The sequence below is a fragment of the Astyanax mexicanus genome, chromosome 6 (assembly GCF_023375975.1).
Source record: "Astyanax mexicanus isolate ESR-SI-001 chromosome 6, AstMex3_surface, whole genome shotgun sequence".
In the NCBI taxonomy this organism is placed as follows: Eukaryota; Metazoa; Chordata; class Actinopteri; order Characiformes; family Acestrorhamphidae; genus Astyanax; species Astyanax mexicanus.
Genome location: NC_064413.1, coordinates 37,402,265 through 37,427,837, shown reverse-complemented (window position 1 = coordinate 37,427,837; position 25,573 = coordinate 37,402,265). Strand labels below are relative to the sequence as shown.

The 25,573-nt window shown below is 38.0% G+C and overlaps 1 protein-coding gene across 1 annotated transcript; it reads right to left on the bottom strand.

Annotated features, from left to right (window-relative positions):
- Positions 1-9: 9 nt before the first annotated feature.
- On the bottom strand, positions 10-21,385 carry LOC103027205 (uncharacterized). Its single transcript, XM_007250401.4, has 4 exons — positions 21,106-21,385; positions 6,660-6,724; positions 3,607-4,496; positions 10-174 (listed from the first exon to the last, which is right to left on the bottom strand). The coding sequence occupies exons 1-4, from the start codon at positions 21,138-21,140 to the stop codon at positions 25-27; spliced, it is 1,140 nt and encodes a 379-aa protein (XP_007250463.3). The 5' UTR covers positions 21,141-21,385; the 3' UTR covers positions 10-24.
- Between the last annotated feature and the right edge of the window lie 4,188 nt (positions 21,386-25,573).

Here is a 25,573-nt window from a genome sequence, read left to right as displayed (position 1 = left end):
GACGGAATTTCAGAGCTTCAGACACTAAAGAACCTCGAGACGTCTCTGACCCCCGACTTGTGGGAAATGGACTGGTTTGCTCTGTAGAATTTGGAGAACGTGGAATAAGGTGACGTCCCGGAATCCGGTGGAGGACTTGCTGTTTCCTTGGTATCCAGACTGACACAGCACATCCTGACATAAACACACACACACACACACAAACACACACAAACAAGCAATCAGAGGAGATTAAGTGGATCAGTGGCCTCAGATCTGAGCCTGTCATTCAGGAGCCTAGAGCTCAGTCTGTCTGCTTCTCCGCCCACAGTCATTCATTTCTTACAAGCTTTTAGAAGCAGACAGAGATCCTCCTGCTCTACCATAGTTACCAATCACACACTTCAACACTAGATCTGTTGGGGATATGACAATATCTATTTGACTCTGACTGTGCCAAAAGTCTTGGGATAACAGTATGTAAATTTATTATGTGTTATCATGATGGCTTGGGAACAGCCACACCTCTTTAAGCAAATTCTAAAATTCATTTCTAAAGTTGTGCAGGTGCAGCACATTACCTCCCACAGTGGACAGCAGCATGGGCAGTAGGTGATAAATTGTGACCGGCAGCATCTGGCTGGAATTGTCCATGTAAACATACAGGAGGCCCCACATGTGTCTCTCGCAGGTCAGTGCAATGTTCTCTAGCTTCCATGGGCCATGGCAAAAGTCATGGGACACGTTACACGTGTTATATCTTGTTACCTTATTGGCATGTCAGTGTTTATGAACCACTACTGTCAATAAGATTGTGGTAACACACTAAATGACCACTGTGAAGATTTAAAGCACCTTAAAATTGCATTTATACTTTTTTTTTAATTGAGACAAAATGGGTTCTTTGAACAATGCAAAAAAAAAAAACAATTGTTGTCTGTTCCATAAAGAACTATGTTTAGAATAAAAATAGAATATGTATTTCTAGCAGTATACAGGCTTCACCACAAACTGTATTACTTCCAACATCCATAGACTTGTTCAAAACATGGATAGCATCTTTATTTTAAGAGCACTTAAGAGATATTTAAAAGAATGACAAGACTAAAAGTTTGTCATGATTCTTTGGAAGATACTGTATATGGTCCCAGAAATAATTGTGATTAAACAGTATTATTGTCAGTCATAATTATGCAATAAATCATTGCTGATGTTCATTTTCTTATGTACACAGACTCTAAAGTTAGCATATTGGGCAATATCAAGGTCAACAAAATGATTAAGGACATTTCCATATTTTGCATGATATATCAGTAATGTAGTTATTGTAACTGGTCTAGTCTTGGTGCTTGCTTTTAAGGACCACTATCAAACTTAGTCTGTAGTGAGTTGTTTACAGCCTTGGAGGGACAAAATAGTGCATGAAGAGCTCACGACTCCCTTAATTACGCCTTAATTATGCATCTGTGCAGCCCGTGATGGAAGACTGGCTTTTCATTTCTAGCGTAATATTGCCATTTCCAGCCAATTCATCCTCAAATGAAACTTAATAGCAGTTTCAGCTGCACCACTTCATATCTTTCTGATATCTTTTTGAAAGACAAAAAAATCAGAAAAACATGATTCTGTTGCTTTTCAGAAATGACTTCCATGCAATCAGCACACAGATCTTCTCCTGCAGTTAAAAGAGTCTTTTTGATAAAACGTCTGTCTGTCCTCTGTTAGGAATTATAATCGTATTGTGCAGTGCGTCTGTGCTGTGCCAGGTTTTTCCAGAATGGTATTGTTTCACACTGTGCCACACGCCTGGTTGCCATGGATGCTAATTGCCGGTTACCAGTGGCTCGAACAGAATCACAAAACACATTGTGTGTGAGAACGAAGTGTAAGGATATTTTGAAATGATATTGCACCCATTCTTTATCCTTGTACCTTTAGCAGTCTAAAAATAGCCACCTGTAAATATGTTTCTTTTGTTTTTGTTTTTTTCTTAGCAATGGATCCATAAGGAAGTGTGTGTGTTTGTGTGTGTTTGTGTTGGGTGGTGTGCTGTATATGTTTGGAGAACACTATTTTCACTCGACCCTGAAACAGTTCAATACATTTATGGAAGAATCCATCAGTGCCACAACAAGGACTAGCAGACCCATTGTGTCCTATAAAGATATGTTGGAAGAAATGGCTTTTTAATGGCAATTTTGTTTGAAATTGACGCTTGCTTTAAAGAAAGAGCAGAGACTGGCTTACCCAGTGGGAAAAGCACAAAAAAAGCTATCTATCCTAAGCCTAAAATGCCCTTTGAGGGTTGAGGAGGAGGGAAGTATGGCAATAAATATGGCATTAAACTCTTTTCAATGAACAGTGTCACATGTGTACAGAAAAAGTCATTACCAGCCACAGTCGAAAAAACAGTGGGTGGAAATGATAGTGACCTAGAATTGTCCATGCGAACAGACAAGCAAATCTGGCAGAATCTATACAATCTAATTAATTCATATTTAGTGCAAGTCTCAAAGGTCAGAGCAGTTTCTTCAGCTTCTGTGGGACACAATACTAGTCCCTATGACATTTGGCAACTCATTGTATAAAAAACACTATTCTCAGGATGAAACGGAGAAAGAATGCATCAGTGCCACAAGACATTGCAGCAATATTGCAGCAGCATTGTGCCACATAAAGATATGCTGGAAGAAATGGCTTTTTAATGGTCATTTTGTTCGGAACTGAGGCAGTTTTGTGAAGAAACAACAGAGACTGACTCACTCAGTGGGAAAATTACAAAAAGAACTGTATATCCTAGGCCTAAAATGCTTTTTGAGGCTTGAAGAATGTATTATTGCATTAAGTTTGGTATTAAACCTTTTTTTTCAATCGACAATGTCACGAAGAGTATGTCATAAATTATTTATTATCATTATCATCCACGATGGGTGGAAATGTGGGTGGAAATGATCGTGACTGGCAGCATCTGGCCAGAAGCCTCACATATATCTCATAGGTGAGTGCAGAGTTTTTAGCTTCTTTGGGACATGGCAGAAGACATGGGACACAATACTAGTTTGGAATTGAGGCTGGTTTGCTAATAAATGACAGAAACTAATTCAGTCAAAACTCATTCACTGGAAATATTACAAAAAACTGTCTAGTCTAATTCTAAGCCTAAGGGTTTGAGGGTTGAGGAGGAAGGAAGTATGGCATTAAATATGGTATTAAAATTTTTCATCCACAATGTCACAAGTGTACCGAGAATATGACATAACATACAGTATGTCATTATCACTCACAGTGGGCAGTGCAGTGGTTGAAAATGATCATGATTGGCAACATCTGGCCAGAATTGTCCATGCGATCAGACAAACATCTGTGGCAGAACTCACATGCAATTCGAAGCAGGAGGCTCATAGGCCAGTACATTGTTTTTAGCTTCCATTGGACAAAAGTCTTGGAAGATATGAAAAGATATGTTTGAAGAAATGTTTTTTTTTTAATGGCAGTTTTGATTGGAATTGAGGTTTGGTTTTGAAGAAAGAACAGAAACTGACTCTGATTCTGTGTCCAACTTAGCCTAAAATGATGTTTAGGTTAAGGTGGAAGGAAGTACGACAACATGCAACTTCTTACCCTTACCATCCACTGACTCACATCGGAGCAGGCCGTGGAGATGCCTCCTTGTTGTACCAGTTGTGCTGAGCTGAGTCCTGCCTCTGCTTGTGTTGGGCTCCAAAGATCCAAAGAGTTATAAAGTGCTTGTTTGTTCGTTGGTACTCCTGAGGCTGACCCATCGCTGTCGTGTGGCAGGTCTCTATGTTTAGTCTCTGCTGCTTTTTGACTGAAGTTCTGTTCCACATGACTGTCCTGCACCTGTACCCCTCCGTGACCCGCAGTTAGCCTGGCCTCTCTCTGGATCACGGGCCTTTTTCTGGCCACAGACGGGCCGTTTTTGGGTGACTGCACCGGCAGATGTGCCAGCCTGGCCGGCCGCCCATGGCCCCATTCCAGCTTCTTGCCAGATGCCCTTTTCCAGAGCTGTGAAGGTTCAGCAGGCCTTGCTTCACGGTTCACTGTAGCCAATCCTTTACATCGCCAGGCCACGGGCTCCTCCAGCATCAGCACCCGAGATGCAGCAGGAGCCCATCGTATCAAGGGCAGGCTATGCTTCTTCACTTCTAAGCTGCTTGTTCCCATCGGGCTGAGACCATAAATGATACTTTGTTTATGGATCATCGGGTTAACGAGTGCATTGTTATTTGCTGGGAAACAGTCAGTGTCAGAAGGGCTTTGTCTCAAAGGGCTCGGATCTGCCGGAAGGACCACAGGAGATGTAGTGGAGAGAGTATTATCTTGAGATGCGTCCAATCCCGGGGGTATTTTTTCTGCCACATCACTCCGCTCTGAGCCAGAGGACCAGGGACACCTTCGTAAATGATCCGCCACCACGACGTTCTTCTCATCCAGATATCTGCATTTGTGCTTAATCTGCTGTTTAGCCTTCCAGCATCCATAAAGCACATTATCATCTGTAATAAAATAAAATAAGAGTGTTCACAATTACTGACAGCGAAAGGAATTGCTTTAATCTTGGTGTGGAGCCTGACTGGGGGTGTCTGTCAAAGCACTTGAATTGTAATAAGTTGATTGAACCTCCGAGGGTGCCATTGGGAAAAGCACAGCCAAATGAATCCATTTACATTCGGTAATTAAAAGCATAATATGGGAGTTGCTACTGTTGCTTGTTGGCAAACAATTAACAGTCTCTCAGCGCAGCCTGGTCATTTACCTCACTCATGTCTCTCAAATTTATTAGCAAACAAATATTTTCTGGGAAAGCACAAATATCAACCTGCTGAAAAAAATTACAGGTTTTGTTGTGAGCTGGTTTTGGATGGTCTAAGCTGGTCTTTGATTGTTGGTGGTTAAAAATCTGGTCATTTGGTTGAATTTCAGTCTTGGTAATCAACCAGCTTGATGATGCTGGGCAGCCAGCATGGTTATCCCATGATCAAGCTAGACAAGGTCAACCTCAACTTGGTCATGTTGGTCAAAAAGCTTGGTGATGGCTGGTTATTCTGATCAACTAGCTTGGTGATGCCAGTCAACCACACTGGTTATGCTGGTCAACTAGCTTGGTCACCCACATTAACCAGTGTGGTTATACCCTGACCAAGCTTGAAATGTCCACACAGCATGACAAAGCTAGTCGATCGGCATGACCAGCCATCACCAAGCTTTTTGACCAGCCTGACTAAGCTGGTTGACCTTGTCTAGCCTGATCAGGACATTACCATGCATGGTTGGTCAACATGACCATCATTAGCAAGCTGGCCAATTAACATGACCAGCAAGACCAAAATGCAACCAAATGCAACACACTCTATGCTGATCAAGGATCACCTGGATGACCAGCTCTTCAATCAAATCAAAGACCAGCTTAGACCAGCCAAAACCAGCTTAGTCATTCTGGTCAACCATTTTGGCTATATCCTGACCAAGCTATTTTATGATGGCCAAACAGTGTGATCTTGCTTGTTATGCTAGTTGTCCCTATTGGTCATTTTGCTACTGGTTGACCAGCAAGGTCAAGCTTGTTCATTCTGCTGAGTAGCTTTGGTCAGGTTGGTCATGGTTGTAGAGCAACTAAACCATTAACCTTGAACAAAGACAAACAAACCAGGTGCTTGTTGGTCAAGAGCTAAGCTTGTTAAGCCAGTTTAACCAGCCAGAGATGGCCTTTTTTTTTTTTTTCCAAAGTTTCGGGACCGGTCTTAATTAAGGGTCTCTCTCTCTCTCTCTCTCTCTCAGGCTTTGTCAGTGTGTGTTGGAGCAGCTACATTAGGGATGCTGAGAGGCCCATGCCTTGTTAGCTGATGATTAATCACAGGCTCCGACCATAAATGTCAGACCTAAAGCTGGCGTAGCCTGCCTCTGATCGATGACTTAGCTACTCTCCATCTCTCTTCCACAACGCTGGCCCTGTGTGACACTCTGGGGACAGGACACCACTCCCCACCATTACTCCCAAACGTCATAGAGATGGCTGAGGCATGCCTTCATGCAGTTCATATGTGAGCATTTCTAGGCTAATATAGATGAAACTACCTGTGTGTGTGTGTGTGTGTGTGTTAGTGTAATGAAAGATTGAATAGAGGAGTAAAATATTGGATTGTCTCAAGGTTAACTTACGGATGTCTGAAGCTGAAGTTCAGGAGGACGTTCTATTGTAAATCTAATGCATGATATGATACTTTATTGTTTACCAGCTTAAGTTATTCTAGGTACTGCAGAACAACCTGCAGGTGGCTTGTCAGGCAGTAACAATAGCAACAATTTTAAAAAGCCAGTAAAAGAAAAACATTGGTGGATTGGAAACATGTTCACATGGTGTACCAGGCACTACTCACATGGACCCTGCGCATAATTGCTGCCTCCTGATTCCAGTGTGAAATTCAGGTAAATGCTGTGTGATTAGACAGAAGGTACACAGCATTGTGTGAACAAAATGTAAGAACAAAACATCATGTGAACGAATCCTCGAACTAAACCAGGTTTGAGAGTGGCTTAAAGAAAGTGGCGCTCAGAATCTGTTGATCCATTCAGGTTGATTGCAGAATGAGGCTCTGCTTTTAGCCTTCTCACTATTACAAGTCTCATTGGCGAGGTGCTGAATGAGTTTGATTGCTTACCATTTGTTCTGTTGTCTGCCTCGAAACCCTCCCAGGCACTGCAGAGGTTTTTCTTTTCATCTTTTCTGTTGACACATCAGCAACAAACACATAAAGAGTCTGGCATTCTCTGAATGCATCTATTAGAGCTCTTCAAGCCTTTGAACACACCGCGCAAGACTCCCACAAAATGCACAGCATAATCTAAAGGCTGCATGATATTCATGTGATCAAAGTACATTAAGATTATTGAAAGCAGCTTCGTCTGTGGATCATTATGTACAAATGGTCAGTCTCAGACAAAGCTAGCTGTAACTGTGGTTCTATGAATAGCACCGCAGATGGCTGCCAGATTCGGAAGGAATGACCATTGGTGCTTCTCATATACCAGCTGGGAAATGGAGTAGCATTTTTCATTGCTTTTTTTTGTATCATACTTACATCAGATTTATAAGATAACCTAAGCAAAGTAAATATGAAAGGGTTTAAATGAATATTTAATTTATTAAGGAATATAAATCTTTATAAGCCAATCTGGCCCTATGTAAAAAAAAAAAGGCTTTGCCCCTAAGCTCAATAACTTGGTTGTTCTAACGTTGGTTGCAACAACTGCAATCAAGCTTTACTGATAACTGGCAATGAGTCTTTCACATCTCTAAGGAGGGATTTTGGCACACTCTTCTTAACAGAATTGGTTTAATTCAGCCACATTAAAGGGTTTTTTAAGCATGTTAATGTTAATGCCACAGCATCTTTTTTTCTGCCATTTAGAGGTGGTCTTGTTTGTGTGCTTCGGATCATTGTCCTGCTGCAGAACCCAAGTACACCTGAGCTTAAGGTCATAAACTGGTGGCCGGACATTCTCCTGCTTCAGGATTTTCTGGTAGAGAGCACAATTCATGGATACAACAATTATACAGCAGGTTCTCCAGGTCCTAAAGCAGCAAAGCAGCCCCAGACCATCACACTACCACCACCATGTTTAACTTTCAGTATGATGATCTTTTTCTGAAACCTTGTGTTAGTTTTACATCAGATGTAACAGGACACACACCTTTCAAAAAGTTTCACTTTTGTCACATCAGTCCACAGAATATTTTCCCTGGGACAATTACTTTTTTTTTGCATGCGACCAGGTTGTTTTGGGTCGTTTTCTTTCCCTTAATAAATTAAATTATCATTTAAGAACTTCTTTTGTATATGCTGAAGTTATCATTGTCTGATAACACACAGCCCAGTCTGAATATCAACTCCTTGTTACTAGCTCCACTATCCATTCAGGAGCAATTTGTAGTTTTATAATTACAGACACAGCTGTGCTGCTGGAGTTTTTAAAAACCACAGTCCACCAACCAAAACCATTTAGCAAAAGTTTTCTGTGAGCTACATCCTGCCTGTGTTACCCAGCACTGAGAATGATCCAACACCCAAAAAACAGGGTAAAATGAGGATAATAATTAATAAAATAAACTGATAGACTACATGCAGTAATTACAGAACTAGAAAGTGCTCCTGTATGTTCTATAGAGCTTCATATGAACTTTATAACTTATCTGTGTATCAGGAGAGAGTTGCAACTTAGCAATCTTGATGTGAGCCATTTGGTAGACCTCTGTACAGGCTTCAGCGACTATTGTGAAAGGCTCTGCTTGGACACAGTATCCTCTTAAAGCTCTACTGAGCATCTGTCTGACAAAATCCATCAACTAAGTCAATAAAATGCCTCCAGGCCTGGACTGGGCCGAACAGGAAATGACGAGTGTGCAGCTTGAAAGGCAGCTCAGTACAGTGATTCACAGCACACTGAGGGATACAATCTGACAGAGATGCACTGAAATGGGGCATACGTGTGACGTCAGAACCATCTAGACACCATTTAAGCTCACCATTTTGCTCCAGAGACGGTGGGTGTAGCCTGTAGCGAGCACCAACAATCGGCAGATGATTTCGGACCACACAAACAGTGTAAAACCGAGGATAAATAACTTGGCAGACTTAAGGAAAGGTGGTAGACTTGTGCAACCTTAAGAAGAGCACTTGTGTAATTGCAATTGGCAATTGGTGTAAAAAATACAGAAGGAACCATCCTTAAATGTAAGCCACAGAGAGGAAACATAGATCTAATGAAACTGAATGAACCCTGGTGTTTTGTTGCAGAGTTTCTTTATGTTTGGTGGCTTAGAATAAAGTGTAGCACAGAAAAATAAGAAGAACAGAATCACATCTGTTGAGCTGCAGGATACTATTGGTTTGGAAGTGTTCCAACATCTGCTCAGAATGATGCAGATGGATGGATGGATGGATGGATGCCTCCTGCTCACAAACCTGCAGTTTAAACCAGTGAGCCACACCATCTACTAGCAACATGATATTTTTATTTATTTATTATGATATATATTTTTTACATTTTATCCTGCTGACACAACACGCACAGCTCATCTAGTCCCTGTAAAGATGTATTTCCAACAGAATAGGTCTCTCTAAAACATATAAACATATAAATAATGGGCAGTGGGGCAGTGGAACTGTGTTCTCCTGAATGAGGGGGCTCTATTTTGTACTTTTGGGATAAGTTAGGGGATTTTGGGAATGATGTGGGGTGTAATATTTACAGCAATGTTCCAAAACCCAGCAGAAATATTCTCTGGACACTAGAGACAGTTACTCCAACAAAAGCAAGATATACTCTTTTTTAATACTCTTGATTTCAGAGGAAGCAATACATGAACAGATGCCTTATTACTATCACTGTCCATATAATGTATCTCTGGATGTTCCTGCAGGTCTCAGGAAGGTGGTACTGATCCAGCTGATTGGGGCACACACTTTAGAGCATGTAACAAATAAGAAATGGGTTATCACACACACCACTGGGCATACTGTTTCCCCCGTGGTTAAAATAAAGCATTACTAAAGCATCAAAATGCTCAAAAATGCACATTAACATAATGCTACAGTCTTACATATTACATATATTATTTGACTGCTTTCACATCTACCTTGCTTAAATCAGTGTTGCGCCAAAAAAAGCCTGCCCTTCTTGTGGTAAAAAAAAAAAGCAATAAATTATGATGATGTGTCACCTAGATCAAGACTTTTTGATGATGTGTCTTAATAAGTGCCCATCTATGGGTGCTCATCTGCCCTTTTAGTAGAAAGGGTGTCGTTATAATAATAAAAAATATATATATAAATTATCTCTGCCCTTCAAACAGCCTGAGTTGACCGCTGGTGTTACTAACTAAAACTGTCGTGTGCACACATACATGCTCTTCTACTTTTTCTCTGTTAGATTAAATATTATATTTAGCCATAGACTTTATGTGGTTTTAACATTTGTTCAGCTTATCAGAAACCGAGAAGACTTTTTTTTTTTTTACATTTTATTTTTAGGGGTGTTTGAGCACCTTTTAAAAGATGGGCTAGACATGCCAATGGTGTAACTCTAGGAATAATAAGCAATACAAAGCCTGCATTGCATTTCATTGCCTATTCAAGCAAAAAAAAAAAAACTGTTAAAATTAGCATCTAGTCATGATTTATGTACTTCCTTAAAGTGCAACACTGCTACATTAATGCTATGTGTGAAAAGTTTCCAACTGGGAAGTTAATATAAAAACACCCTGTTAAATTGTTATTTCTGGTGTGAAACTTAGAGGGAGAGAATGATGATCAGGTGGCCATGTCTAAAAAGATTCAGTATTGAATCAGCATTCAGAATCAGTATTGGATGGTACATAATTGCAGAAGAGAAGAGGATTGTTTGAATAGAGGGTCTGGATCAGAACACATGGCTTCTTATCTTAACAGTAAAGCCCTAAAAAAGACTGTAGAATGTCTCTGCTGCTGATGTAAAGGTGTCTTATATGCAGAAGGTTGTGGGATCAAATCCTTTAGGTGTAGGATTGGTTGTGCTGGTACTGGTAAGGCAGGAGGTGTTAACTCTGGTTATTCAGTGTTTCCTTTCTGTTTGTAAGTGAGTGGAATTGGACTGCTGTAGACTGTTATAATTCAGCAGTGGATGGCAATTTGGAGAAAGCTATTAAAAACAAATTATATTACTGAAGCAATTTACAATTGGTGTTCTTAAATCATTACAGCTACGGTACATCTGATTCTTAATGTTTGAATGTTTCAATCCCATAATTTAATGATGACAAAGTTGCGTTCTCACAACATTTAATCTGTAAAAGTACATAATAATGGATTTTCCACCAATTACTGTAAGTTATGCCATTTCTGTACCAATAAAAATCTGTTTCCTTTGAAAATGTAGAATTTATTTGCCACACTTTTATTTTCCACACTTTTAATATGGCTTTATTTATTTACAAATTAAAGCAAGTCAAAAATGCACATGAACTCAAGTCTTACATATTATGATGCAACAATGCAAAAACAATCTTTAGATTTATTTAAGATGTTCTATATTTCAGTGAACTGTCCTAAGACAATTCTCTATAGTTTAATGGAACAGAAAACTGTGCATCAGTGAAAATGTAATCAGTGATTAATCCAGGCTGGCAGTAATGAGAGCTGTAATATTCAGTTGCTTTCACACCTACCTTGTTTGAACCAGTGTTGTGCCAAAATTTGAATACAGCTAAACGGATAAAGCTGTATAAAGTTTGAGGCTTAACTATTGACTTTATGCAGATGTGCAGACATGTTTAACCCAAAATAAATGCTTACTACTTTCATTTGATATCTGGAAATAATTTAAATGTTCCTAAATTAGGGGAAAAACCAAACCAAAAAAGGTAAAAAAAAAAAATAATAATAATAAAAAAATAAATAATAATAATAATAATAATAAATTTCATGTTGCTGGTAGTTGGTGTGGCTCAGTGGATTAACTTCAGGTTTGTGAGCAGGAGGCTCACAGAGTTTAAATCCTGTATTAATTATCAAGTGTAAAATCTAAGATATAAATGTTCAAAAACACAAAAAACAACTGTGGTATCCTGTGGCTCACTGCTAACTGCTCTGCTGATTGAGTAAGAGGTCATGGGTTCAAATACTAATCTTGATCTCCACTCTATTTTGGTCCAGTGTTTTCAAATAACAGCAAAATCAAAACAAAAGCTCACAAAAAAGCTCAGACTTATGTGAGATTCTGTGGCTTGGTGGTTAAAACCATGCATCTGTGATCAAGAAGTTTAGGGTTCAAATCCTGCAAGGAGTTTTTTGGTATGTATTCATTGTCAACATCACAGAAAAGACACAAAACACACAAATAAGCTGTGAAATCTTATGGATCACTGGTAGATACTGTGCCTTTAAAGTATGAGGTCTTGGGATCAAGTATCACACAATATTTCTAAAGTTGGTCTTTTGACTTTTCAAAATAACAGCAAAAGTGACTTTTTCCTACAGGGATTCTGTGGTTCAGTGGTTTAGACAGAGGATCTGAGATCTGAAGGTCAATGGTTTAAGTCCTGCAAAATATTTTTTTGCATGTGCTCTCTAAGAAGTGTGCTATATCTGACATATACATGTTTATAAACAGGAGTACAAAGTGTGCTGTTCATTGGCTTGCTGGTATGTTCTCTGCCTCTTAACTGAGAGAGAATGGGTTCAAGTCCCACTGGGTGTTTTTAAATGTTTCAAGGATCAGTAAAAAAAAAAAAACATGCATTTTGTTACATGTTAAATGTAATGCTACAAATCTACAAAATAAGTGTTCACAAAACACATTCTCATCTCATGGGATCCTGTGGCTCAATGGTTAAATGCAATGTCTCATGTTTAAGAGATTGTGAGTTCAAATCCAGGTCAGTATCTCCAGGACAAATATAACAGCACATTTTAATAGTTTCTTGATTTAGATAAAACCAAACCAAATAGATAAATTAGAGATGCTGCTACTAGCAAGATGTGGTGGTTCATTGGTTTAGAGTGCAGAGGTTCGTGACCAAGATGTTTAAAGTTCAAATCCTGAAAGAGACGTTTTATCACATCATTGTAATTGTCATTGTTCATTGTAAAGCTACAAACCACATGAACCACATGAACCATCTGTGGGTTATTGTGGCTCACTGATAGACTTTTTGCCTTGTGATTAAGAGGGTGTGAGTTCAAATACTGGTCTGTATCACCAGAGCAAACAAGACACTAAGTTATAAATGTGTCTCAATATGAGTAAAACCAAACCAAATAGATACAAAAGAGGGCATAATTGTGTCTTGTGGTGGCTCAGTGGTTTAGAGCACTGCAGTTTATGAATAGAAAGTTCTTGGTTCAACTCTTGGAGGAGGCATTTTTGGCACAGGGTCATTGTAAAGCTACAAATCTGAGAAATAAGTGTTGAAAAAACACAGTCCAACCCATGGGATCCTGTGGCTCACTGGTAGATGCTGTGCCTCATGATTAAGAGGTTGTGAGTTCAAATACTGCAGAGGTTTATGACCCTGAGGTTTATAGTTCAAGTCCTAAAAGAGACATTTTGTCACATGTTCTTTGTTTAATTTCAAATCTGAGAAATAAGTGTTCAAAAAACACTTGCTTGTTCTATGGGGTTCTGTGGCTCACTGGTAGATGCTCTGCCTCCTGATCAGGAGGTTGTGAGTTCAAATACTACTCAGTATCTTCAGGGCAAATTTGACAGTACATTTTAAAAGTTTCTTGATATGGATAAAACCAAACCAAATAGATCAATTAGAGAAGCTGTTGCCAGCCAGATGCAAAGGCTCAGTGGTTTAGACTGCAGAAGTTAATGGTCCATATGTCTATGGTTCAAGTCCTGTAAGAGACATCTTATCACATATTATCGATAACTACAAATCTGATAAATAAATGTTCAAAAAACACATGCCCATGTGTGGGACCCTGTGGCTCACTGGTAGATGCTCTGCCTCATGATTAAGAGGTTGCTGGTTCAAGACCGGCCGGTGACGGGCGGACAAGGCCCGACCAAACCCACAAAGGGGGAGAGGAACTACCTGGCCCTCTCCCCCTGGGGCTTCCAGAGAGATAACCAGCAGTGGTTATGGAGCCCAGGGCCAATTTTTTTGATAGACTTAACCCTGAAAAGGAACTGCACAATTCTACCTTTACTACCCACTTTTAAAGAAAAATTTTGCAACTCTTTCTTTCTTTCTTTCTTTCCCCCCTCCACCTTGCCCTCCTCTTCCTGCCAGCCAGCCTCTTCCTTCTAATCCAACCAGTCACTCCAGCTTCACCACTAACACCACAGTCAGACCAGCACCACACTGGATTTGATCCCACAACCCCCTGCTTATGAGGTAAAGCCCTTTACCTCTCAGCCACCTGAGTTCACACACTGCAACTCCCCACAACACGTATTCTGATCAGAATCATCTACTCAATCAGCCTCCATTTCTCAAACAGTTCTGGCTTATGCCAAACACTGTGCTTCCTGAGGGATGCTGTGGCTCAGTGGTTTAAACTGTGGCTCTGTGATCAGGAGTTTCAAGGTTTGAGTCCTGTTAGAGGCATTTTGGCTTGTGTTGCAAAGTGTAGAATGTGAGATATCAGTGTTTCAAAAGCACATACAGTAACCGTGGAATTGTGTGGCTTACTGGTATATTCTACACCTAACAATCAGCTGATTGTCAGTTCAAAACTCCTCAGGTTTTTCATTTCATGTAAACAACAGGACTTAAACTTTACTAAATATGAGTCAAAGCAAACACTTCCCCCACTCTTTTTTATCACCTTCTCCACCAGCCAAGCCTTGTTCTTCTCACATCTCGCCAGTGCTACCAGTGACAAGCCTGCACCACACTGGATTTGAACCCACAATCTCCAGCATATTAGACAAAGCCCTTTACCTCTCAACAGGTCATGTGGACTTTACAAACATCCCATCACTTTCTTTTCTTTTCTGAGAAGGACAGTAGAAAGGGCTCTCTGTCTTTTCTCTGTCACTCTAGAGGGCACTTTAGTAATGCTTTTTCAACCATGGGGCACTAAAGTGGACGGTTGCCCCCGCCCAGTCCAGCAGTGGCAAGCTGAATTAAACAATTAAACAAAAAAATCATACTGGAAACAGACTTTTGACTTTTATTGATAAAGAAATGTTATGACTTATGGTCATTAGTAAAATTCACAAAATATATAAATTGCTAAAACACTTCATTCAAGACTTGAACCCAGAACCACCAGGCTCCCGAGCCATTACTTACACCACTACACTACTACAGCAGAACATCATATATGAAGTTACTTTTCAATATTATTAGTTTAAGACATTGTTATTTAGAAACAAATTAAAGGTCCAAGACACTCTGGAGATCCTGACTAAGACTTGAACCCATGATTCCTTTGCTCAAGTGGCACAGCACTTACCACTGAGCCACAGGATCCCACTGTGGCTTGACTGATATTAAGTCACAGTTTGGCACAACATTGATTCAATCAAGGTAGGTGGGAAAGCAGCCTAATACTACAGCTCACTTTACTCAGTGTTTCACTGCCAACACTCCTGAACCCACTAATCAGTTCATTTGAGTGTGTTAAAGCATGGAAATCTCTGAAACACTGCCTGGTTGTGGGCCTCAAAAATACACAACAGAAATTTATAAGCCAACAAATTACTATAGGCACAGAGTGATGTTATATTTTACTTACAAAAGTGTGTATGTACTATATAGTTTTTTTTATTGTATGTATGTGTTTGTATGTGGATAAGCTGTTTTTGGTTTTTGAAGCTGTTAAAAACATTTTTTTAATATATGTTTTATATTGATGTTTGTGATTTTTTAAAACCCTTTAGATATTTCATTTTTTAATTTCTGAAAAATAGCTAAATAAAAACTATTTAACTTGTCCACCCTGTCATCTCAAGAAAAATCCACTCCTGTAAGTAAACAACTCTTAAAATAAGTGACATTACAACTTTCATACTATTTAATTTTCAATTGACTAAAGACATGCTGTTCATCAATTAATCATATTAGTGTCAATTAATATTTCTCATATTGTCAAGGTCTAAGCTTAAAGGCAGATGTTAAATGCAACTAAAAATGTATTAAATTAGAAGAAAATCAGGGCAACATGTAGAAACCAGATACGCAGAAGCTGGACAGAAAGACAAACTAAACCAAACATTTAAAAATAAACAAACAAAACTAAGAGACAAAATACAAACAAAACTAATTTACATTAAACACAAACATAAAAACATGCACAAGAACAGAAAAGGAACACAAAAAAAGGGTTATAAATACACTGAGATGGACAAGAAACACCTGGGGAAGATAACGAAAGTGATACACAAAAAAGTGAGACACAGGTGGGGACAATAATGACTAGTCAAGACAGAAACTAAACAGAGCCATGTGCTTAAGAACCCACAGTGAAGAAAACAAGCAAAACAATCACAAACACAGGAAGCAGACAAAAGCAGCTGAAGTAATGCTTAAACTGTCCATCATTTTGTGGTCAAATATCACGGTAATTAAAACGATTTTAGAACATCTCGAAAAGAGAATGAGATAACTAAAAACAGCTGTCAATGTCAATAACAGGAAAATAATTATTTGAGTTTATATGATTTTTTTTGTGTAGTCTGATAATTATAATTTTTAGTAAAATAAAAATCTTCAGTTCTTGTTTTAACATTTTAAGATGCTATAAAGGGACAGTGTGGGATTTCGCTTATACTGCAAACATCAGCTGAGTTTCCTGACGGACTCAAAAGTGGGCAACTGATTTCTTATCTCTTACTGTAGACCCCTGCATGGCATTGGGTGCTTCTTTTATTCAGGCTTGTCCTAATTAGGGTGACCATATGTCCTTGTTTTCTAGGACATGTCCTCTTTTTGGGACCTACATATGAGGGATTTCAAAACAGGCCAGACTTTCTAAATTGCCTAAAATATCTAAGATTTGGCGTTTAGTTCATGTAGATATTTACATTTTACAGCCCGCACTGTTCCACCCTCCTGTGTAAACCAAAAATCTGGCCACTCTAGCCATAATAATGAGGGTAATAATGAGGGCTGTACTGGAATCTAGGCCAGTGGGGCGCAGAATCTGATGAACATTCTGGGTCTGCATGATCTGTATACACTGTCAGCCAGTAGAAATTAATTAATACTTAAAAATATATATATTATCTGATTTAACCAATTCAGACCCAGTTCTAAATATTTATACTAAATATATATATATAATTATTTAAATTTATTGGGCAGCTAATTAATGTTTTTTTTCTTATACTGATAAAAAGGGGAATTGACTAAATATTTACAGGAAAAATCTTGATGTAAAGAAAACTTCATAATGTTAACATGTTCCTTAAGTAATCAAGACCAAACTAGTCAGATGTAATATTTAATTTAATTTGTTAAATGGTTGGAAAAGATCTGTAGAAGCAAAAAAAATACACTTTTAAAATGAGCTACTTTTATTTATTTATTTATTTAAGGTTACATGATCACACTTTCCCACACTGTCCTGTGATGATCTCAGGATGTTCAGTAAAGTGCTGTAAGAATGTTTTTTTTTTTTCACCAGCACTGTTTGGTCCGGATAAAACTGCTTCGCTTGAACTTGAACGGTTCGTTTGGGCAGGTGTGAAAACAGTATGAGTTATCACACTCAAGTGTGGACCAAAACAACCACACCAAGACCTGTGAAAGAAAGTGGTCTCGGTCCAGTTCCAAACACACTCCGGAGTGGTTAATTTGTGTTAAGAACATGATCCAACTTCAATTTGAACCAGCTATTAAACATACCCCTCATTGTTTAGCTTTAACAGCTGTTCAGGTGCCGTTTAACCTGATTTATTATTCCAATAATTACTACAGATATTAACTAATGCAATATCCGTTGCTGCTCCTTGCTACTTTGTTTTACACTGAATATGGTATATGCGACATGGACTTATCGCTGACATGTAGGCTTTGTTCACAACTGCCATTAAAATGCATCCTGGATGATCGGATTACAAATAAGTGCCAAAACACATAACACCGGTTCTGCTAAGAATCTTCCATAGTTTTTTTTTTTTTCTTATCCTAAATCGAGATAAGGCATCAAGTAAGGCATGAAGTATCGTCTTTATATTTTGCTGTGGATCGTGTGGTTTTGTGATTATCGTATGTAGGAAATGATTCAACAATGACGTGGTTAATGTGGACAGTGCTTTGCTTTTAGAGATGTGTTGAGACATTTTTGCTATGTTCACACTACAGTAATAATAATGATTAATGAAGTGATGAAACCATGAAGACATGTTAAAATAAAATAGGTTTTGAGTGGCCAGAGCACCCAAACTGAGACAAATCTGATTGTAATTATATTTCAGACCACCTTCAAATGTAATTTTTGGCAACTTCTAAAAATATTTTGATCTAGATTTGCAAAAATCGGATTTGGGCTGGCAGTCTGAACATAGTCTTTGACTAATGGCTAATAGAGTTTAAGTTAATGGATTATCCTGTTCACACCTCTCTGGCAATCATTTGCGATTGGATGCATTTTAATGCCAGATATTAGGGGTGTGACGAGACACTAATATCACGATACTGGGTTCACGAGAACGAGACGAGAAATTTTATAGAAAACGTCAAAAATGAAAAAAACTTAAAAACTAGAGTTTTATTTGACAAAATCATATAACGCAAACTTAACAGACTGTTAAGTGCAAACCACAACCAGTCATATTAAGACTATGGTTTGTGTTTTTACCTCCAACATTGCTTGTAATTTAACTATGCATAACCATAACCAGTCATTTTAAGACTATGCTGGAAGTGCAAACAGAGACAGAACATTTTATTAAATAACAGTACAGAGCTAAGGGATTAGTACAACTGCCTATGAAACAGTGACGTGTACGATTTACTTACAGTATTTACTAGGGCTGTGAATCTTTAACTGTGCCACGGAGCTCACCTACTGTCACGCAGAGATCTTTTAACTGTACCGCGGAGGTTTTTAACTGCCTCGTGGAGCTCACATACGGTCACGCGGAGCTTTTTAACTGTACCGCGGAGCTCATACTGTCACGCTGAGCTTTTTAACTGTACCGCGGAGCTCATACTGTCTCGCGGAGCTTTTTAACTGTACCGCGGAGCTCATACTGTCTCGCGGAGCTTTTTAACTGTACCGCGGAGCTCATACTGTCTCGCGGAGCTTTTTAACTGTACCGCGGAGCTCACCTACTGTTTTTTTTCGCGAGACATGTTCAAGCTTGACGAGAAATATCGTCACGTTTTAATCTCACGAGATCTTGTCACACCCCTACCAGATATGCACTGAGAGCTTTTTAGTATTTGAAAAATAACACCCTCTTTGTGTTCAGTGGAGTCGTTAATGTCAGCTATCTATATTGGTAACAACCAGCATTAGAAAAGTACTGCAGACTGCAACAGAACTGCAGCTCCTGAAGTCCTTAATGTTTATGTGAGCTGTGAAAGCAGTGGATGTCCGTTTTTTCACAGCTCATCAAACCTCTCATTTGAGAGCGACTGCAGTCTGCACTTCATGTGCAATGACTCCTGAAATGTCTGTAATTATTTCAGTCTCTCTGTGCCTCTGATCAGATCAGCCCTCTGGATGAGTCACTGGCACCATCTCACAGAATGGCTTTACTTAAGACAGCCATGGCAACAAGCCTTGCCCAAAGCAGTGGGAATTTTTCTTTTGCTTTCAGTTCTGTATATTACTGAAATACAGTAGTCATCATGCTGAGCCTGTGGTGCTTTTGCCCTTTATTCTCTGATGACATGGAGGCAGCATCACTAGACGGTGGGAGAGGAGGGCAGAGCCAGACTCTGAATGCAGAGAAAGCTTGTGAATGCATGTAGAAAATGAGTCTGCAGAGCACAAAACAGAAAGTCTCCTGCATGATGAGCTCTTATTATTCCCCCTTATTTTCTCCACCCTCTCTCGACCCATGCTCTTCTGTGTTTTCCTCACTGCTGATTAGAAGTTGAAATAGGAACCACAACTTTTCAACACTACAGTGAAAAGAAGAAGCTGCATGTATAAAATATTACACTCGGGTAGTTGGGTAGTAACATAATGTATATCTAACAGCATTAAAAACAAGGTGATTACTGGCAAGGATAACATTACAGCCTAAACAGGATCACTAATCTTACCATGTAGGTTTCTAATAGAGATACGATGCATAAAAGTCATACAATACAATAACAATTTTATTTATTTATTTTATTTTATTATTGTTTAGAAAGTCAGATAAAAAAAAAGATTGAAAAATCTTTCTAGCAATGATTTGATGGTTCAGGCTTTACAGGGTTAAACAAATGCTTCCCTCGAATTTAGGAAACATTTAAAAGTAAGAAAATTGCCAGTGTTTAATTATGTGATTAGCTGACTGCATGTTGTGCTGCTGTTCATACGTCCCATTATTTTTGCTGCCAAACAAGTGTACAGGATGCTGAAACAGGAGAGAACTAGCTGATTTAATGCTCGTCAGCAGTGTAGTGATTTATTTATCTTTATTCTGTATTAAAATCTTACTGTGACAGGCCTAGGTGCTATACAGAATTGTGACAATGTGAACACCCAACTAAATGTTTAAGAGGTATACTGCTTTGTTATACACTCTTCAATTTCTAAATCAGTTTCTTTGATGAGTAAAATGAACATTGTTGTTTTTTTTATTCTATAAACTCAGGACAGCATTTTTCCCAAATTCCAAATACAAATATTGTCATTTAGAGCATTTATTTGCAGAAAATGGCTGAAATAACAAAAAAGATGCAGAGCTTTTAGACCTAATACAATGCAAAAAAACAAGTTCTTATTCATAAAGTTTTAAGAGTTCAGAAATCAATATTTGGTGGAATAACCCTGATTTTTAATCACAGTTTTCATGCATCTTGGCATGTTCCCCTCCACCAGTCTTACACACTGCTTTTGGATAACTTTATGCCACTCCTGGTGCAAAAATTTAAGCAGTTCAGTTTGGTTTGATGGATTGTGATCATCCATCTTCCTCTTGATTATATTCCAGAGGTTTTCAATTTGGAAAAATCAAAGAAGCTCTTTAACTTTAATTTTAAGTGCTCTCTTTTTTTTTCTTCCAGAGCTTTATAAATAAATATAACAGTTTAAGTCTATTTGGTAAACCATGACCAAACCAAGACTCTGATTCAATGACTTTGTGTAGTATAATAATAGTGTAACAAAATCTAACAAAGTAATGTACAAACAGGAATATACCACAAAACTAAAGTGGAGTATATTTTAGTGCATGAGTATATTGTTTAAATTGTTTAAACAATTAATTACATGTGAATAACAAGTATATCTGTATTTTCACAATATATCTTGCATACGATACAATATCGCTCAGCTCTACTACTAACAGGATTACTCCTTTAAATTATATTACATTTTTATTTCAAATATTTTTTTCAAATATTAAATAAGTATATATACTATAAATAGTGCAATGTGAAGTACTTCTGAAGTACGTAAGTTCTGAAAAACAAAAAATTGAATGTTTATAAAAAAAAAAACTCACCCTTTCTTCTTGGGTTTATTTTCAGCAGAAACCATATCCCACCATAGTCCCCAGATGAGTCTTTTAAATGCTTTGAAGATTTGCTGCAGATAAGCAGTGAGTCACGTTCACACACTGATATCACACTCAGTGACACATCACCACTGAGACGTACAACATTCTGAGGGAACTTGGTAACAGTTCACTACATGCATGAGGTCACCATGATCAGCGAGAAGCACGCAAAGCAGGTTCTACCTGTCAACAGAAAACACAAAGGAGGGATTTCTTTATAGCTTTGTAAGCTTATACACGCAGCTTTAGAGACCTTAGAGATCTGCAGGCTTCAAACTACACCTGCACCCTGTCAATCCTAACCTTTTTTTTTTTTTTTTTTTTAAGAAGAAACCTGAACATTTTATGCTGTAGATTTACTTTGTGCAAACATATCTATTGGGTCGACACGCATCTCAGAGTGTTTTACAGCTTGTCGTAAACTAGCGAGAATTAATGGCTGGCAGCCTGAATCGTTTTTTAGGCCTTATAGTCAAACTGTCAGCTTCTCAGGGTTGTCAGGCTTTGGATTCTGGGAGTAAAGGTCTCCACCTGAGCACGAAGACACGCTCACATTTCACCTGACACCAACATAACTCTCAGTGATAAGGAACTCTCTAAAAGCCTGCCATGTGCCAAGTGCAGATTCCTCATCCAAGCGCCAGCTGCTGGGAATGACAGCATGAAAATGAACTTTCCACTGCTTTACAGGTCTTTTATATCACAAGTCAGTCATTCGCTATGGAGAATCTGGAGGATCTGGCAAATTGAACTTTTTTTACTAGCTGACCAAGCAGATTTATCAGAGAGGTTTTTTAAAACTCAGGCAGCATAGGCTTCTGCAAGTCCTCATTTAGACCGGGATGAAGTTGGTTATCTCCTGCTGCATAGAATAATCTACATTTCTTCACCAGGATGGAAGCATTAGCTACAGAAATATGGTTGCCTATTGATATGAATTATCATAATTATCTTCCTCAGTGCTATAATTACTCAAGTGCAAGAAAGACTATTATACAATATATCAGTTCACAGCATAGAGGCATTACATTTACATGCAAAATGATCTGGCCTAGTTATTTTACTCTTTATAAAGGAGGTTCTTTATTAAGGTAATGGTTCTATGAAAGAATTGTGACAAACTGAATGTTTAAGAGGTTCTTTGCTTGGTTAAAAACATTGTTTCTTTTAAAATCAAGGGTATTAAAAAGAGTGTATCCTGCCTTTGGTGGAGTAACTGTCTCTACTGTTCAAGATTTCTGAGCATAGCTCAGAAGGAGGATTTGATTGCATTCTGTGAGAAGAACATTAGTAAAGTTAAGGGTTTGGATGGTCACTCCTCAACTCATCTTCAAAATATTGGATGGAGATCACAAGAGTTTTATTTGAGTAATGTTCTAATCCATATTAAGAACTACTAAACTAAGAAAATAAAAAATGAATGAGAAATAAGGGTCAGTCAACCCAGAAAATTTAAGAACTTTGAAAGTATTCTAGAATGCAGCCGCAAAGACCACCAAAATGTTATGAAACTGGCTCTCATCAGGAGAAAAAGAACAGGGGTTACCTTTACCTTGCACAGGATAAATTCACCAGAGTTACCACCTAAATTCACACATTAACACCTAAATGCTTCACAGAGTATTTTGTATTTGATTAATTTTAATATATGATTTCCTATGTGTTCCTTCATCGCCTGAATGACTTCAGTATCCCTTTACAATGTAGGAAAAAAAAAAAATGAAACATTGAATTTTCTATAGTTGAGGACAAGCATGACTCAATATTCAGACTGGCAGTGGCACAGATTGAATAATCAGTCAGTAATTGAGTACATACTTGAGATAGCTCCTAGGTTTTTGGGAAACGAAGACATGGCGACATTAGGGCTGTGTTTGACACTGGTGGTTTTGTGAAGTAAACATCATTAAATAAAAGTAATTGTAGAGGCATTCCTGGATTCGTTTATCCATTTACATATTAGCTCTGCTCTGCATTTTCCTAAACAACAATTCCACATGGGCCTAATAAAAAAAAAATGTTACAAAGTCATAGATACAAATCACCAAAGCTAATAATGTGAGTGGGTCACAGTCCATGTCCATGGAGACCTGGACTCTTTACATAAAATCAAAACTTCTGGTATCTAGTCCTCTTGTTTAAATGTACAGCTCTGGAAAAAGAATAAGAGACCACTTTCTTTGATTTTACCAAATTAAAAACCTCTGGAATATAATCAAGAGGAAGATGGATGATGACAAGCCATCAAACCAAGCTGAACTGCTTGAATGTTTTCACCAGGAGTGACATAAAGATATCCAAAAGCAGTATGTATGACTGGTGGAGGAGAACATGGCAAACTTTATGAATATGAACTTGTTTTCTTTGCATTATTTGAGGTCTAAAACCTCTGGATCTTTTTTGTTATTTCAGACATTTCTCATTTTCTGCAAATAAATGCTCTAAATGACAATATTTTTATTTGAAATTTGGGAGAAATGTCCATAGTTTATAGAATAAAACAACAATGTTCATTGTACTCAAACATATATCTATAAATAAGAAAAGTCAGAGAAACTGATTCAGAAACTTAAGTTGTCTCTTATTTTTTTTACAGAGCTGTATGTTCTACATCTTAAGACTCTAAAGGAAAGGCTTAAGTCTTTAATAAGGTAGGGTCACATCAAGTTACAGATTAAACATGATGGAGGTCATATTATGTGCCACAGCAAACTTTTGCATATTTGTTCTGGCCTCAAACTCCCTGTGATTGAAATGCCATTGACAATTCTTTGCAGACAGTGATGGTACAGCAAAACTAGACTTCTGTGTTTTTTCTTGTTCCTCTGAAAGCATGATGTGGTAGAAAACAAGAAATCACAAGTACTCAAGTACAAGCACTGGCAGTAATGACAGGACAGGTTTGTGAAGGAAAAAGCAATTGACTGGGAAAATATAGTTCTTGGCGCCTAAACAATAAGCTGACCTTCTGATAGTGATGGATTTTATAATAATAACACAAGGGTTCCAGTCTCACAAATTAAGTAGAGTGTCTAGGCCACAACTCTGAGCCAACCTGTAAATCAAACGTCAAACACTCTGGAATATTTCTGCCTGTTCTCCAAAAGAGACAGAGAGTGAGAGAGCAAGCAAGCAGAGTACCTATTGCTCTCTCTCTCTCTCTCTCTCTCTCTCTCTCTCAATTCCACATCAAATAAACTGCTGATAAAAGCATTCATTTCAGGGCATGGTGTTATTTAAAGTTAAATGTTTAATGTGATTAGACCAAGTGGGTAACCTACTTCAGCATCTAACGTGCAGCTCAGCGGCCTGTGCTTTCACACCCAGCGTGAGGAGTAAATCCCATCACAAAGAAACCAAAAATCCACACAGAGCAATCCCAAAGTGTACCACGAAGAGGAGGATTTTCAATTACAGGTTCACATTCTGTTTATAGCTGTGCATCTAAAATAGCAAAAATTAAATGAAATAAACAAACAAAAACAGTACACAAAAAGAATGTAGTCATGCATTATAACTACTCTATACACTAAGTACTGTATTAGAAACACTATACTGAAAATAAGCAATACCTATTTAGATTTAATTGGTCATTGAAAACCACTAAACTCATTGTCAGGTTCATTAAATCAGTTTGAGACTACTTGTACTTAATGACACACGTGTATTATTATGCAGGAACAGCAGTTAGAAGTTGTGGACATGAAGGGATGCACATGGTCAACACCATGTGGTTGAGTAATGATTAAAAATTGATTAAAATTCCTCACAACACCAACATCACCAACACCAGCCTGAACAGTCTGTTGACATAAATCAGTTGGGTCTATTGGTTCTGTAGGTGCCAATGTCTGACCATGCAACTGGGTCAATTGCCAATGCAGCTTAAACTTTAAACTTTACAACATTACTTTATCTTACTTAATTTTATAATCTGGGCAAATATTTTACTTTCATATTAGCAGTGGGCTTCACAACTAAAGACGTATCAAGAAGGTCAAATACTTTTATTTATACCAAATAATTTTATAGATAAAACCTAATAAAGTCAAACGTCTGGAAATATTTTCTTAATAATATTTGTTCTTTATTTGTATTATTTACTATATTGTAGCTTAATATCAAATACTTAAAAAACGACTGAGAGAGTTATAACGGGAGTGTGAAAAGTCGGAATCATAGCAAAAGAATCTAAAGTATAAAACATATTTTGGCTTGTTAAACACTTTTTTATGATGCATATGCATTCCTTTATGGTTTTAATGTACAACAGTAATCTACTTTCATCTAATAATGTAGAAAATTATTAAAATAAATAAAGAAAAAAAAAATAACATTACATAAGAAGGTGTGTCCAAACTTTTGACTGGCACTGTAGATCAATACAAGCTTATGGCATCAAAAAGATCATAAA

Bases quoted from the DNA above. Each gene is read 5' to 3' on its own strand.
- LOC103027205 (XM_007250401.4), bottom strand. From the start codon at position 21,140: ATGGTTTCTGCTGAAAATAAACCCAAGAAGAAAGG. The intron at 4,497-6,659 runs GTAAGCAATCAA...ATTTTATTACAG, and splicing joins GGCAGACAACAGAACAAATG to ATGATAATGTGCTTTATGGA. The intron at 175-3,606 runs GTAAGGGTAAGA...TGTTTATGTCAG, and splicing joins CCGATGTGAGTCAGTGGATG to GATGTGCTGTGTCAGTCTGG.